Source organism: Ixodes scapularis, unplaced genomic scaffold (genome assembly GCF_016920785.2).
Source record: "Ixodes scapularis isolate PalLabHiFi unplaced genomic scaffold, ASM1692078v2 PGA_scaffold12__126_contigs__length_90152505, whole genome shotgun sequence".
Lineage (NCBI taxonomy): Eukaryota > Metazoa > Arthropoda > Arachnida > Ixodida > Ixodidae > Ixodes > Ixodes scapularis.
This window is the reverse complement of record NW_024609838.1, coordinates 88,811,583-88,826,451: the sequence shown is the minus strand read 5'-3', so window position 1 is coordinate 88,826,451 and position 14,869 is coordinate 88,811,583. Positions and strand designations below refer to the sequence as shown.

The window sequence follows — 14,869 nt, the reverse complement described above, 5'->3', positions numbered from 1 at the left end:
TGGGCCTTGATTGAGACGGGTCATCCAGGTACCCACGAATAAAGCTGAGTCATCTGATTGCGACTCAGTTGGCACTAATTGCCCAGTATGAACATCCACAGGACCATCTGGTGACGTCCAGATACCTTGTGGCATCCTGGACTGCATCCCAAGTTTGTCCACGGCTCTTCATGGCATGAATCGGGTGGGTGTTTGTTCGGGGTTTAAATGGGTGTTCAACGAAGATTATGTTGAAGAAATCTCCAGGAAAGGCACGCGTGACCTGAATACTCAGACAATAAAAGAAACGAGACAAGTGGTTCGGGAAGATAAAGGCAGCCTCGCGAATAGTTCAGTGTGGGTCATGTTCCTGTTGATTAGGAACTGTAGATATCCGTGAAGCTTGGCTTTTTCTCACTCAAGGACAGCTCCGATTCGGAGGTTTTTGATTTCGGTCAATTTGGATAAAGCCGGCTCGAAGGTTACTCTTTGGGGTTTATCAATATACGGGGTGTTTGATTTTGATTGCAACAGATTTATTTTAAAAAATCAGTTAAAGCTACACTAATGCAGTCTGAGCAGGCGAGTTATGTGTCCAGGGGACATAATATAGGGGCTTAATCCTCACCGTAAGTCATATAATCAACTAAAATCTGCTAAACAACTTTATAATTTTTTTTTTCTTTTTTTAATTTAATTGATTTAGTAGTATTTCATGATGCTCAGCAAGTTTGTGATTGAAGCATTATGTTTATTAAATAAACAATGTTTGAATTAGAAACTTTTTAATTAGCAAAATAAAAACATTTTCACAAATTAAAAAAGCTTAATGAACAGAGTCACTGTCCGACTTACCGGGAGGATTTGCCTCCTATATTATGTCCCCCCGGATATATAACTTGTCTGCACAGACCTCATTAGTGTACCCCTCGTGAATTAAAAAAAAAAAAAAATTCAACCCCCTGCATACCACAAACATGGAGCTTATCTGCCAGTCATCCTGTTGTCAAAGATGGTGTCCTCAAGAGGGAAGACAAACCTGCAACCTCAGGGACTGCCAGTCGACGACCCGGGTGAGCGGAGATGCGGCGTCCTGGCGGAAGGACCTCGAGCGACAGCCCCTGGAGGGACAGCTGGTTGGAGGGAGGAAGTATCCCCCGGGCTGCTCGACTCTTTGGCACCGCCCACAAGTCAGACAGCAGAAGGCGAGCGCCTCGTACTGCGGCTTGGTCTCCGTTGCACGAACCACGGTGCCGCGCACTGCCACCATCTGTCCACGGGTCATGCCGCGGATCTCTCGGAGCGGTGTCGGGGGCCCGAACCCGGCGACGCGGATCTGAAGTTTGGGGAGGGGCTGGTCCTCAGGGTCTTGGTTGCGTTGCCGGTACAGCTTCGTCAGCACTTGGTGCAGTGCCACACCTGACCAATCAGATGCTCCGAGTGAGTCGTGGTAGGACCCCTCTGCGGCACACTTTGAAGAAACTGCGCTACACTTGGGAACTCTCAATATTTCAAACCGCCGAGACTTAGCAAGAAAGAAGTGAACAATGCACATGCAGCTCTCAAACAAAGCTGCGTTGCATACCTGCGTGAGAGCTTGCCACTTTTGGATCCCTCGGGATGTTGAAAGCTCATTTTATTTTCCTTAAATCTCACCATAACTTGTAGCAGCTTGGGCGAGTTGGTTGCTCATATTAGCCTACACTATAGCCCACTACTGCAAAAGTACGCTCACTCCTTACACGTAAAAAAGAAAAGAAATCAAACGAACAGCGCGGTTTGTTTGATTTCCTTCCTTTTCCTTCGTGTGTAAGGAGTGAGCGTACGGTGAGAGCGTATTTTTGCAGTGGTGCGCTGTAGTGTGTGTTTACCACAACTTATTTTTACGGTAAAGTGAAGTCGGGATAAGCTTGTAGAGTTGGTAGACATGTGAGATACTGACGTATTTAAACAGGGTGTCTACAAGTTGACATTTTCAAAGTCCCCAAGTTTTTCAGGTTTTCCCTGAGTACTTTTGTGAAATTCCCTGAGTGACACAGAACTTTGTTTTAGGTCAAGATGGGCTGACACTATGTTGCCAGATGCTGTCACGCTCTAAAAAGCATGTTATAAAATTAAAAAAACGACATAATACAGTTTTAATGGTAACGAGTAACTTTTATTAGATTCAAAAAGAAAACAGAAAGGAGTGGTTAGTAAAATTCATAGCGAATAAAATATAAAAAAAAGGTAAACTGAAATTCACGTGACCCCCCCCCCCCCCCCCCGCCCCGTGAGGTCATGTGACCTCAAGGGGGGGGGGGGGGGGGTCACGTGACCTCCTGGTTACGCCGACGGCGACACCGCTCAAGCCGGGAACGGGCGCCTAAGAGCTGCGCTCTAAAAGAAAAACGGGAGCAATAACGGGGAAAGAAAAGGGAAAAAGGTGAACAAAGATTAGGCGTTCAAAGAGTGATTGCTCAACCCTTGTTGTCAACACACTCCACTTGACGAAATCTTTTTTTTTTTTGCTCACTTTATTTTGGGGCTAAGGAGTCGCGCAGCGACAGCGGTGTTTGGGGAAAAGAGCGCAAGCGACCGTTCTAACAGCGGGCACTCCCTGCCCCCCCTATGCGCGCGAGTGCCCTTCACCTTGCTTTTGCCATCCTCCACTTTTTTGCTTTTATTGGGCGTTTCTTTTATTTTTTATACAATTGCTTTTTCGCTGCCTATCCCCTCGTGCGCGTATGCTGGCTTGGCGGCCTGCCAGCCCCGCAACCCGAGCTATGTGCTCCCCGCCGGCGCAAGCCCACCCCAGGAGAGGCGAAGGACGGCCGTGCTTGGCTGTGCTTCGTCTTCGTTCGCTAAATCGAGTGTCCCCGCCATGGGAGTTATGGGTGTCCGATACAGAAAAACAATGTGATTTTCAAGGGGATGTTTGGACTGTTTCCTAAAAAGAATAATTCGAAATACATGAGTGTGATATAACTGGGCTCGACTGGACGTTTGGCCCATTCCATTGATATCTGAAGAATTTTGGACTGTGAGAGTCCATCTGTAACACTTTTAAAAATAAAAAAAGAAAAAGAAAAAAAAATTCCCTGGGAGAAGCACAAATTCCCCGAGTTTTCCCTGAGATTTTCCGAACTATTCAAAATCCCTGAAAATGCCCGGTTTTCCCAGTTGGTAGACACCCTGTTAAAGCACTTAGTTATAGTAAATAATTTTGTTGGTAGCAAATACTGTCCCCCGCACAGTATTTGCTCGACATAACGGGCATTTCTAACGAACGATCGCACATTACAACAACTTTAGCTTTAGTAGATCAACAAGAAGGTGCCTGTGCAGCTGCTTGTACTCGGTGGACAATCACTACTGCGACACTAAAGACCCCGAGTTTCCAGCCGCCCTTGCCAAACTGCTTTCATACAGCAGGGATGTGCGAGGCGGCATTTGAGCCGCTCAGAACGCGCCACAGCATTCTCGCTCCGGCGCCCTTCAAGCGGCGTGTTGGGCATGCAAAGTGGAGGCAACAAAAGATGCTACGAAAGTCACGCCGTTGGCCATCCCAGCGGACGTTGCTGCAAGTCCCGGTACAAAAGACAAACCAATGTCCTCGCACCGTCCCAACTGTCAAGCTCCTCAAGGCCTGCCACATTCATTCCTGTGCCACCGCCGCGGCGGGCTAGAGCGCGACGCAAGTGGGACCTCACCGGGCGGGAATCGAGGGACCACAAACGAGGTAAGCACGCTAATCAGAGACCCTCTCACCCATGATCCTCAATGTATCGTGGGGACCCATCCTCAGGGATTCCTTCAAGTCGGGCCAGGCCTCTCGGACACTCTCGTCGTCTGCCAGCTCCACGACGTCCACTTCGTACGACGTTTTCGACCGGTCCGGAGCTCCGTTGGAATCCAGGAATCGGGACAGCTTCGCAGCAAAGTAGTTTTCTAGGAGCGTCACGCGCCGCTCTGCGCCGGCCGGCGGACAGTTCCCATCGGTGAAGTAGAGACCCCAGCTCGGGTGCGAGGGATCTGGGACCCCAGACGTGGCGTCGGGGGACAAACGCGTTGAGTCCGGACTTGAGGGAGCTGGAACGATGTAACGTCCGCGCCGGCGAGACGCCCAGCGTCCCCGGCCTCTCCAGAAATTGTTCATCTTGTCGTTCCTGCGGGGACAACCAGACTTGGCAAATTAAAGGCCCACCAACAGTTACGAAATACTTTTTTTTTTTAGTTGTCCGAGTTGTTTGGGAAGTCTCACGTGACCGAAAAAAAATAGGACTTTAGTGCGCCTTTCAAAATACCCCTCCACGAGGTTCCTCCTTGCTTGGGCTTTTCCAGTGGCATACAGTCCCCATCACTATTAAAAAAAACACTCGAAATGCGTGGCTAAGACGATGTCACATTGTACTTGAGGCAATGTCACGTCGCTCTGAGGAAAGGGAAGGCACTTTGTCAGTGAACCTATTCAAAAATTTCACCATATAAATCGAGTTTTGCTCTGCTCAGTGCACCGTGCCACACACCAGCCTCTGTTTTCATCAAACACTCCGAGTGGGTCTTTCATATTGGTGGAGACTGTACGTGATGCATATTTAGAGGTATTGAAGTTACCATACTGCAACATTTTTTACTGACGTTTATTACACATTTTGAAATTCTTACTAATGTCTTTCGAAATAAGAATGAGAACCCGGAAGTGGCATAAACAAGGACTCCATCCTACCCTTGCCTTCTGCGAGTTCTCAATATGGCAACCTTTGACATTTGATTCGGCTGTACTTTTGAAATTTAGCCTTATACGTCATTGTCCTTAACACTCCCGTTCTCACTTCAAACTGCAAAAATCTTGCTCGTGAATTATCAAACACCTTTTCCTTTCTTGTGTCCTTGATCTATACAATCTTAAAGCTGATTTTTCTCGCATTCTCCCCTCCAGCATTTTCTTTTCTGCCTCTTTCACTTCCTTTTTGAATGAACTGGTCTGCTCACTACCTGTATCACTAGTGTGCAGGTATTTAAATGTCAGCTTTCGGGTTCAGTTTGTCCATTTTGCGTTGAAGCTTTTCACGTATAAATACTCTATCACAGGGGTTCTCAAACTGGGTTCCGGGGAACACGGGTTCCACGAGCTGGTATCATGGGTTCCGCAAACACCCAAATTGCAACCCTCCCCCTTGCCGCAGGCTGCGCGGCAGGACCATGTAAAGCGCCTTCATCTCACTTTGTACTGACATCGCGATTGATATGGTGGGGATATATGGGAAGCAACACAAGCAAAATTGCCTACAATTGTGCATCTGTTGCTTCTCGGTCGGCAAATATGGAGGGGGGGGGGAGGTTTCCGCGGCAGTCCTTGAGGCTTCCTGGGGTTCCGTGAGACCAAAAAGTTTGAGAACCCCTGCTCTATCAGTTTCCGTGCCCACCGGGCATCATCCATTTCAGTTAACCTTTCTTCAAATTACAATTTACTGATTGCCTCTGTGCTCTCAAGGATGGCCAGTCCATGTCCCCCTGCACTCTCTCATCGTTCCCATGCGCTCCCAGTGCTAACCACTCTCCTTTGTCCAATTTACAATATCCCCATTAAGCCTCCCACTCAGTACCCCATTGCCATAAGACAGTCTTGGCACCATTACTCCTTTATAGCCCTGACCACTCCGTATTTATTACAATTCCATAATAAATACCAGAATTTCTTTTCCCATTTCTGATAATATTTACTTTCCTCCTTCTAGGTATTTTCTTCCATCTTGAGCAATACTCCCCAATATTTGTATTTTTCCACATGATCCATTTCACTATCTCGTATTTTCAGGGGTTCCTTCTTTTTGTCATCTATTATTCCAGGCTTGTAACCTAATAAAGCAGCGCACAGAACACGGAGGAAGAGAAAAGGACAGGCAGAACGAAAGAGTGCCAACCCCCAACCGATCTTAGCCAACAAAGGTTAGCCAAGATCTGCGCAAAGGTGGGCTCCGTGATTGAGAATTGTTCACGAACCGCATGCCGCAAGAACAAGTTTTGTTTCCTGCCCAACGTGTGGTGGGCGCCAGATACGACAGACTGAAAGATGCCCCAGGACCGGCTTGGGGAGCATTTTTCTTCCCTCCACGCCACGGTGGGAGGGCACCACACTGTCTCTGCTGACAATGCTCACCGACGTTTAGTGACACAACTCTACTCGGGGGACTTCAAGATTGGACTACCCAAGATACTCCAGGCCTATCAAATTAAAAAAACAGCAATGCGTGAGCAATCCTTGAGAGAATCTGGCTGGCCGTAAGTAAAAAAAGTGCCGTATTCTGCCTTTTTCTTCGTCCCATTTTTTTTTTCCTTTTTGTTTCACGGGTGTGCTTTACGGTTTCTTCTTCCTTTTCCTCGTTACCTCAAATTAATCCAGTCTGTTTATATTTTCCTCTCTTTGTTTTTCCTTTCCTTATTAACTCTAACCTGGGGTTTATTTTTCTGGCTTCTTTTTTTTCTCTTTCATAATAAATGAGTTGAGTCGGCGCTTTTTCGTTCTACCCATCCTTTTCTCTTCCCCCGTGTTCTGTGCACTGCTTTATCACGTTGAAATACCAACCAGCTCAAATCCCTACTTTACTACTACTTCCAAACTTGTCACTACTCAAACTCTGGCCCAAGCTGCCCCCTCCTCTCCATGTATTCCAGTTAGTTCCTGTAATGTATTGCAGTTATCTGCCACAAGTACTATGTCGTCTGCATACATTACTCCTGGAATATAACTCCACATAACTCCAATCAAAACCTAAATTGCTCAAATTTTTTTGCATTCCACTTAGGTACATCACAAAGAGCAGGGGTGGCAGCGGACAGCCCTGCCCGAGTCTGTTCATTATTGCTGCTGGTTCTTATTGTCCGAGTACACTTGCTGAAGAAACCCAGTCAGATTTGCATGCAAGTTATCATACCCCTTTAACTGGCCACGTTTTTCCTGGCTTACATTATTGTACGCTCTATCAGTGTCCAAATAAGAACTATAAGGGGCTTTGGCTCTTCACTGCTACCCCTATAGATTGAGTGATACAAATAGGTTATCTTTTAGTCTCTATCTTTTCGAAATCCATTTTGAAGCTCGCCCAGAATTTGCGCTGCCTCTGCCCATTGCTCCAATCTCCGCATTACAAGCTGCATAGCTAATCAGTAGAAAATCTGATGTTACTGTTATTGGATGGCTATTAGTCTCATTTCACTCAGTTTCTAATCATCAATACACTCTTCTGCACTTTAATGTGCCCCCAAAACAATTCTGCCGCATTCCTACATTCTTTGCTTATCTCCCTCATCCACTGTACCCCTGCACTCCCAATTTTATTTAGCCTGGATTAGAGCCGATGCCTCCCTTTATTTTCTTCCCCCCCTTTTGACGCTTTTGTCCCTGTGCGTTTTTAGAGATCACTCACCGGTTGTCTTTTTTGTTGTTACTGAACGCAGGTCAGGAGGTAGACAGAGCGCGAGGCATAAACAACCTCGAAAGCGCATTTGATCGAAATTCGACCAAGGAGAGCCAGAGGAGTTTGTTGCGTGCGTTGCGTCGTCAACGCTGCTGCACTCATTTCTTGAAGGCACGCTGACAGAGCAAATACACTATCAAGAAGAGCTTTTCTCAAGGTTTGAAAACACTAAACATTTGTACAGGCAACTTTTCTGTTCACCTTGAAGGACATTTGGGGGCCAGCTGTTCCACCCGAAAACAGGACACAAAACTTTCAGAGCCAAGATCACTGGTAGATTGCCACCAGAACCTTTAAACGCTTGTTTGGAACCGCTGAAACATATAAATGGCTGTATGTGGCTGGTAAAGTGTTGCAAAATGTACAAAACATGCTTACCACATGTTACAAATTCTATTACAATAAAAATTAGCTGAATTATATTTAGAAGTTAAAATAAAAATATTAAAGTGTTTTTAATAGGCCTGTGCGAATAGTGGTTCGAATCGAATAGCACTGCGTCATTCATATATCCTTGACAATGCAAGGGAAATATAAGACGGCCAGTTTTTTCAGCAGTGCAGAAGCTAGGGATGACGGTGCGCTATTTGATTCGAACCACTATTTGCACAACCCTAGTTTTTAACCAACATCTACGCTAAAGGTTCAACCAGTTAAACTGGTGCACGAAACAACATCCTTTTTTTTTTTCTCCATTTTTGCAGAAGTGACGTTACAGTCGTCTCCGTGGCTGTTCTCCGTGCAACAATATTTTCGATCAATATATTTGCAGCTCCTTGGAAGCCACGAAAAACGGGGTTCATATTCTTTTCTATTTTTAATACTGAATGTATGCCTTACCCATGATTTTGATTATATTTGGTATGCACCAGTTTGAATGGCACATGACCATAAAAAAGAGAGTGAGCACCCTGAAACCAGCCGTTTCTCAACCGGCGGTTATCGGGAGGAAAGAATAGTACTTTCGAGCTGCAAATCGTGTTCTGGGTAGTTGGGCTCTTGTCGGTCATCTTGAAATAAGAACCTCAACGAGCATAAATACTCTGTCAGAGTCCAGACGCAGCCCACGCTACTGGCCCCTCCCCCCCCCCCCCCATAAGTGCCTATACACCTTTCCAAAAGACGCTACTAGGCCGCCTCCATGTTGCTGATGCGGCTGCTGCGACTCTCGCGCCCTTTATCAGCTAGAAATTTTCTGCCACTCTCTTGGACTGTGAAAACCCACACAGCGCGATTCTCTACCTGTTTTGTCGTTTTGCATTCGACGCTTCCTTGCCCGTCTTGAAAGTTTCCACTCCATTTTTTTTATGCGTGCTGCGTACCCTTTTTGGTGTTATCTTACACTGTGAGAGATAGGGCTGGTAAGTGCCCGACATTCAAGCTTTTCTGCTCAACATTCATGGGAAACGAAGGAGAGGGAGGACGTCGAACGGCCCTCGACGCGATTTTGCGAAAAATAATTGTTCTCCCCCCTCCCTGAGATAATCTGCGCAGGGTCGTCTCCAAAAATAGTTGTCCGGATTGGGGTGGGAAACGGGTCAGTTGCGTTCGTTCCTTTGCCTTGGTGCTGTTGTGAAAAGAGTAAGCTCTCCCTAAAAAGTGCCCCAAAACGAAGTCATCTCGGATTCCATCCAATCGTCAAGATGTGACTGTCGTCGACTGTGACTGAGTTTTATTAGATCTTTCTCAGATAAACTATTTTTAGATAACGCTGCTGTTGTAATTGAGTTTATGAATCGCCACCAGGGTGCCCCTTTTCCTTTAATCGCCCTTGTGCGCGTGAATAAAGTAAGAAGTGTAGCAACGTTCGTCGGGGCTGGACGTGCCCTTTTTCCTTCGGTGTGTCCGCTTGGCCACGGTCCGCCGCTGCCCTCCACGCCATCGTCGTCGTACCGTAAGCCTTCCTGCGCATATATCCTAATGCAGTATAGCCCCTCAAACACTACATTCTGGCGACGAGGATGGGATAACTGAGACCGAGCTACCTCGACAGATTTCAAGATGTCGGCGTTCGCGAGCACAGCTCCTCCGCCATTCATGCCAATGCCGGGTGCCCCCGCGCTACCCTGGACGATGTGGAAATTAATTTTTTTAAACCACTTAGATGCTATCGATGCCGACGCATTCACCCCGAGACGGAAACGGGCCCTGCTAATTGGAATGCTTGGCCAGGAGGGTCAACGGATCGTGTCAACCTTCAACCTAGCAGGAGCTGCCGTTAGCGCCGAGCTTACTGAATTCGACGTACTGCTCCAGTCATTAGATCGACACTTCGGCTTTACTGCCAACGTAGTTCTCGAACGCAAGAAATTCTTAACTCGGGTTCAGGCCCCAGGAGAAAGCGTATTGGAATTCCTTGGTGCTTTGCGTCACCTGGGCTCCTTTTGCAATTTTGGAGCGACTTTAGAAGATCGCATCGCCGAGATTTTTCTGGCTGGACTGCGATCATCAGAGGTACAAGATCGCTTAATCCGAGAGGCTGCGGGGGCTCAGCCACCAAGCCTCGAACATGCTGTACTCCTTGCTCAGCAGTTCGAGCAGTCCTCTCGCGATTGCGATCAGTACCGCCAGCTATCAACAAATTTAAACTCGCAAGTACAGTCTTGTGTTGAGCGAGTCTTCGCGCCGCGGACGCAAGACAACGCCGCTCGACCGTCACCGTCATCAGGCCGTGTCCAAGACGGCGAGGGCCAGCAATTCGTTGCCTCCTCATCCCGAGCTGAAGGTTTCAAATTATCTCCGCGCCACCAACCGCGCCTATCGGCTTGTGTTTGCAAGCGACGACCAGCACGTGACGCCCCTCCGGGAGCGCGTGCTTTCCGTTACGGTGCACCATTATGCGACTTTTGTGGCCGTCAACCCCACCCTCGAGACCGATGCCCCGCGTCGGGGGCTACGTGTTTTTCATGTGGCAAAGCCGGACACTTCGCCAACGTGTGTCGGAGTCGTCCACCTCCATCCGCCTGCGATCGGCGCCAGCTGGCCTTTCCCGCTGGGCGCGGCCGAGGATCCGGTCGCCGACTTCCGCCAAACGGAGGCAACCGAGCGCGGGCCCCCATCCATGGCATCGTGACCTTCCCCGAGGAGGACGAGGACGAGGAGATCCTGTCCACTGTCTACACCGTCAGACCGGCCAGAAGTCCTTCGCAGCATGACCGTCACCGTAGCCTCAACTTCGTAGTCGACGTGGAGGTGAACAATTTTCCCATGTTCCTTCCGATTGACACTGGGTCCGAAGTCTCAATTCTCTCTGAAGCGACGTTTTCATGGCTCACGACCTCTAAAGAACTACAGTTAAGAAAACCGTCACGGACCCTCGTCCATTATCTGCGAGGGCAGATCCCCGTTCTGGGTTGTTTTTACGGACTTGTCAAATTTCAGGATCGGTCGGCGACTATTCTTTTTTATGTTGTTCGTGACGGCCGATCGCTCCTTGGCACCGATGCCGTGCGCGATCTGAAACTTATCCTTTTGGGCGCGTCTCTGACGTGTCGTATCGTTCATACAGGTGGCTCCCGTTCAACCATCCCGGGACATGTGACACCGGCTGGTGTTTCACAGCCAACGAGTCCCAGTCCGTCAGGTTCTTCAGACGAGCCTCAGAGACCTTCGAAAGTATCTTCAGATCCATTGAACATGCCCAGTCCTCTAAATCGTTTTTCAAGTATCCCACATGAGCCATCTGTGCCAGGTGTATCTCCACCGAGGACACCAAGCACAGCTACGTCGAGGGACGTTTCCAAGCTTCCTGCTGGCTTCGAACATTTCGAAGATCTCTTTTCACCTGGTCTAGGTCTGGTAAAAAACCAAACCCATACGATCACCGTCCGTCGAAATGTGCCGCCAGTTCAAGCCAAGCTCCGTCGACTGCCGATCACCCTGCGTGACGTAGTAACGGCGGAGATCCTGAAGCTCGAGCAGCAGGGAGTTATCGAGCGCGTGAGTGCTTCGGAGTGGGTTTCGCCCATCGTGGTTGTTAAGAAGAAAGAAGGCGGCATCCGTATGTGTGTGGATCTCCGAGCGCCGAATAAGGCCATCGTTGTCGACTCTTTTCCGCTCCCACACATTGACGAGCTGTTGAACTCCTTAAGTGGAGCATCCCATTTTTCCAAGTTGGATCTCGCATCAGCATACTATCAGGTCCGGCTTGATCCTAAAAGCCGTGACCTTACAGCGTTCATCACTCATGAAGGCCTTTTTCGTTTCACACGAGTTTGTTTTGGCCTGGCTTCCGCGCCTGCAGCGTTCCAGAAGATCATGTCTAATATCCTTAAAAACTGCAAGGGCGTACAGTTTTACTTGGACGACGTCATTGTGCACGGTTCGTCTCAGCAAGAACACGATGAAAATCTGCATACTGTGCTCCAGAAAATTTCCCAAGCTGGGATGAAACTCAATAAGAAGGCCGTTTTTAGTGTCCAAGAGCTTACTTTTCTCGGACATCGTCTGTCGGCGGGAGGCTTAGCGCCCCTTCCGTCAAAGATAGACGTCGTTCTGAATTTTCTGGCGCCATGTGACCCTTCTCAGTTGAAGGCATTCTTGGGCCTTGTCGAATATTACAGTAAGTTTATCCAGCACTGTGCCACCATTGTGGAGCCCCTTCGTCGTCTTCTACGCAAGGGTGTGACTTTCGTCTGGTTGTCCGAAGCCGACACCAGTTTCCAGCAGATCAAGGCCTGCATTCAGCAGGCACCCATTTTGACTATGTTCGATCCTTGCCTCCCAGTTGTTGTGTCCACGGACGCCTCAAACTACGGGCTGGGAGCTGTTCTACAGCAACAGCATGGATCCCAGCTGAGGACTGTTGCTTTCGCCTCCCGTTCTCTCACGGAAGCAGAGCGAAAATACTCAACTGGGGAGAAAGATGCTCTCGCAATCCTCTGGGCCTGCGAGAAATGGCACATCTACCTCTGGGGTCGACAGTTTACCATCCGGACCGACCACCAAGCATTGGTCACCCTGATGTCTACGCAAGGAGCTGGCGTTCACCCATTGCGCATCAGCCGCTGGGTTGCCAGGCTCTTCAATTACAACTTTGTAATGGAGTACCGCAAAGGAACCGACAATGTCGTTGCTGATGCCCTTTCTCGCCTTCCAGTTCACGATACTGAAGATGGTACGACTTTTAGAGAAGAAATTGTTTCCATCGTCTGCGCTTCCCTCACAGAGAAGGATTTCCAGGAGGCAACTTCACGAGACCCTGCGTTGCGTGAAGTCATGAAATATACTTCATCATCATGGCCAAAGGAAGGCAAGCTATCTCCAGAACTCAGGTCATATTTCGTTCTTAGAGATCAGCTTTCCGTGGTCAACGGACTCCTTTTCCAAGGGGAGAAGATCATCGTGCCACCGAGTCTGCGCGACAAGGTTATCCAGATCGGCCATGAGACCCATCAAGGAATATCGAGGACGAAGAGTTTTATAAAGGAACTTTATTGGTGGCCACATGTCGCAGAAAACATCAAGAACGTAATCCAGCATTGCACTGTTTGTCACTCCACCGACAAGCCCGCTAAGGCTTCCCCGGCGCCCCTACAGCCGGTAGCATTTCCTTCCCGTTCGTGAACCAAGCTTGCCATCGACATCGTTGGGCCGTTTGAGCAAGCCCCACCAAAAGAACGTTACTTCATTACTTTGGTGGACTACCACAGCAAGTGGCCGGAAGTGGCTTCGTCCCACAACGTCACGACAGCGTCAGTCGTTGACTTTTTGAAATCGATTTTTTCTCGAGAGGGCCTGCCTCTCGAGATAACAACAGATAACGGTCCACAATTCACATCCCATGAGTTCAACCAGTTCCTACAGACAAATGGCATAAAACACGTAAAATCTTCCCTTTACCACCCTCAAGGTAATGGGCAAGTTGAAAGATTCAACAGAGTCCTAAAGTCCGTCATCCAGTTGGCAATGGTGCAACGCCGTCCGCTTCGAGAGGCCATCACTGAATACCTTGGAGTTTATCGAAGCACTCGGCATGCGGCCACAGGTGAAACCCCGGCGTTTCTGCTGCATGCAAGAAATCATCGGACTCGCCTACATATCCAAGGACGAGCAACTCCGGATCCACCTCTACCTCGGCACATTGTCCAGCGCGACCTGCCGGAAAGGGTACAGGCGTACCAAGCAAAGATGAAAAAGTACTCGGACTCAAGGCGAGCAGTGAAAGTGCCATCTTTTAAAACAGGACAGTATGTAAAGGTCCATAAGCCAAGACACCATGGTAAATTTCAGCACAAGTATTCTGAACCACAGATGATTTCTGCGAAAATTGGTCCTTCTACATATACACTTGATGATGGTACAACATGGAATGCCGACAAAATTACTCGTACACCCCTCAAACCTACGTACTCACACAGATCATCCTGGGCGGCCGATGAAGCTTTGTTTCCTTGTGCACCTCTTCAGCCCATCCCTGCCGTTCCTCCCTTCAGCTTTTCACGAATTCCTCCACCTACTGGTGTCTTCGGCACTGAACCACCCTCCGTGATTGGTCGTGAAGCGTCCGCCAGTGCTCCTCCTCCGCCTGGTCTACACTCTGTAGAATCAGAGCGAAGTTCCCCTAGACCAAGCCATCTGGACCAGTCCTCCCCCGCAAAGTCGTCACCGGAAGTGAGCGGAACTACCGAGTACAGCGAAGCATCAACCTCTGCCAGATCTGCTTCACCAACTCCGGATCATGACAATATCGAACAGGAGCAACCTTCTTTCATTCCTCTTGGTGGGCTGATGAATGACTACCCAGCTTCACGTCCCCCAGCCCGACCGCAGCGACCCAAGCAACGACCAGCTTGGCTCGACGACTATGTCTGCGATTATGTGTGTGCTGAATGAATTTTTGTGCCCTGTGTGCTCATGATGAAACGTTGCGGGATAGGATGTGTTGTAGATAGTTTTGGTTCCCAGATTTATTTCGTTCTTCATGTTCTCCCTTTTTTTTATTTTACGGAAGGAAGAAAATGATATGTTGTAAATACCTTTCGTAGCCTGATAGATTTCGTTTCTTTTTGCTCTCCTTTTGCTTTATTTTAGGAAGGGAGAAATATTGTAATTGAGTTTATGAATCGCCACCAGGGTGCCCCTTTTCCTTTAATCGCCCTTGTGCACGTGAATAAAGTAAGAAGTGTAGCAGCGTTCGTCAGGGCTGGACGTGTCCTTTTTCCTTTGGCGTGTCCGCTTGGCCGCGGTCCGTCGCTGCCCTGCACGCCATCGTCGTCGTACCGCAAGCCTTCCTGCGCATATATCCTAATGCAGTATAGCCCCTCAAACACTACAGCTGCATCGTGTGGTACGTACAGTATATTGTTTGAATGTTAAAATTTCCTAAATTGTATGTCCGTGTCCTGTCCATCGGTAAACACGTTATTCGCGAGCGTGAAAAATGCATGCCTTTCGGCAATCTTCTGTTGCAATTTATTTTCGACAGCTAA

At 48.5% G+C, this 14,869-nt stretch overlaps 1 protein-coding gene across 4 annotated transcripts in view; it reads right to left on the bottom strand.

The window, feature by feature from the left end:
• LOC8038969 (DNA helicase MCM8) overlaps positions 1-14,869 on the bottom strand; it is a 67,192-nt gene that overhangs the window by 45,027 nt on the left and 7,296 nt on the right. For 2 of the 4 annotated variants that reach the window (XM_029976578.4, XM_029976574.4), the window contains exons 2-3: positions 3,730-4,127; positions 1,019-1,398 (exon numbers count right to left, since the gene is read on the bottom strand). In XM_029976578.4, the coding sequence (XP_029832438.2) occupies positions 1,019-1,398; positions 3,730-4,127 (778 nt within the window). Of the gene's footprint in view, positions 1-1,018; positions 1,399-3,729; positions 4,128-7,388; positions 7,556-7,640; positions 7,782-13,794; positions 13,978-14,869 lie in introns of those variants that run through there. The other 2 variants (XM_029976577.4, XM_040206830.2) reach the window with 2 other exon arrangements.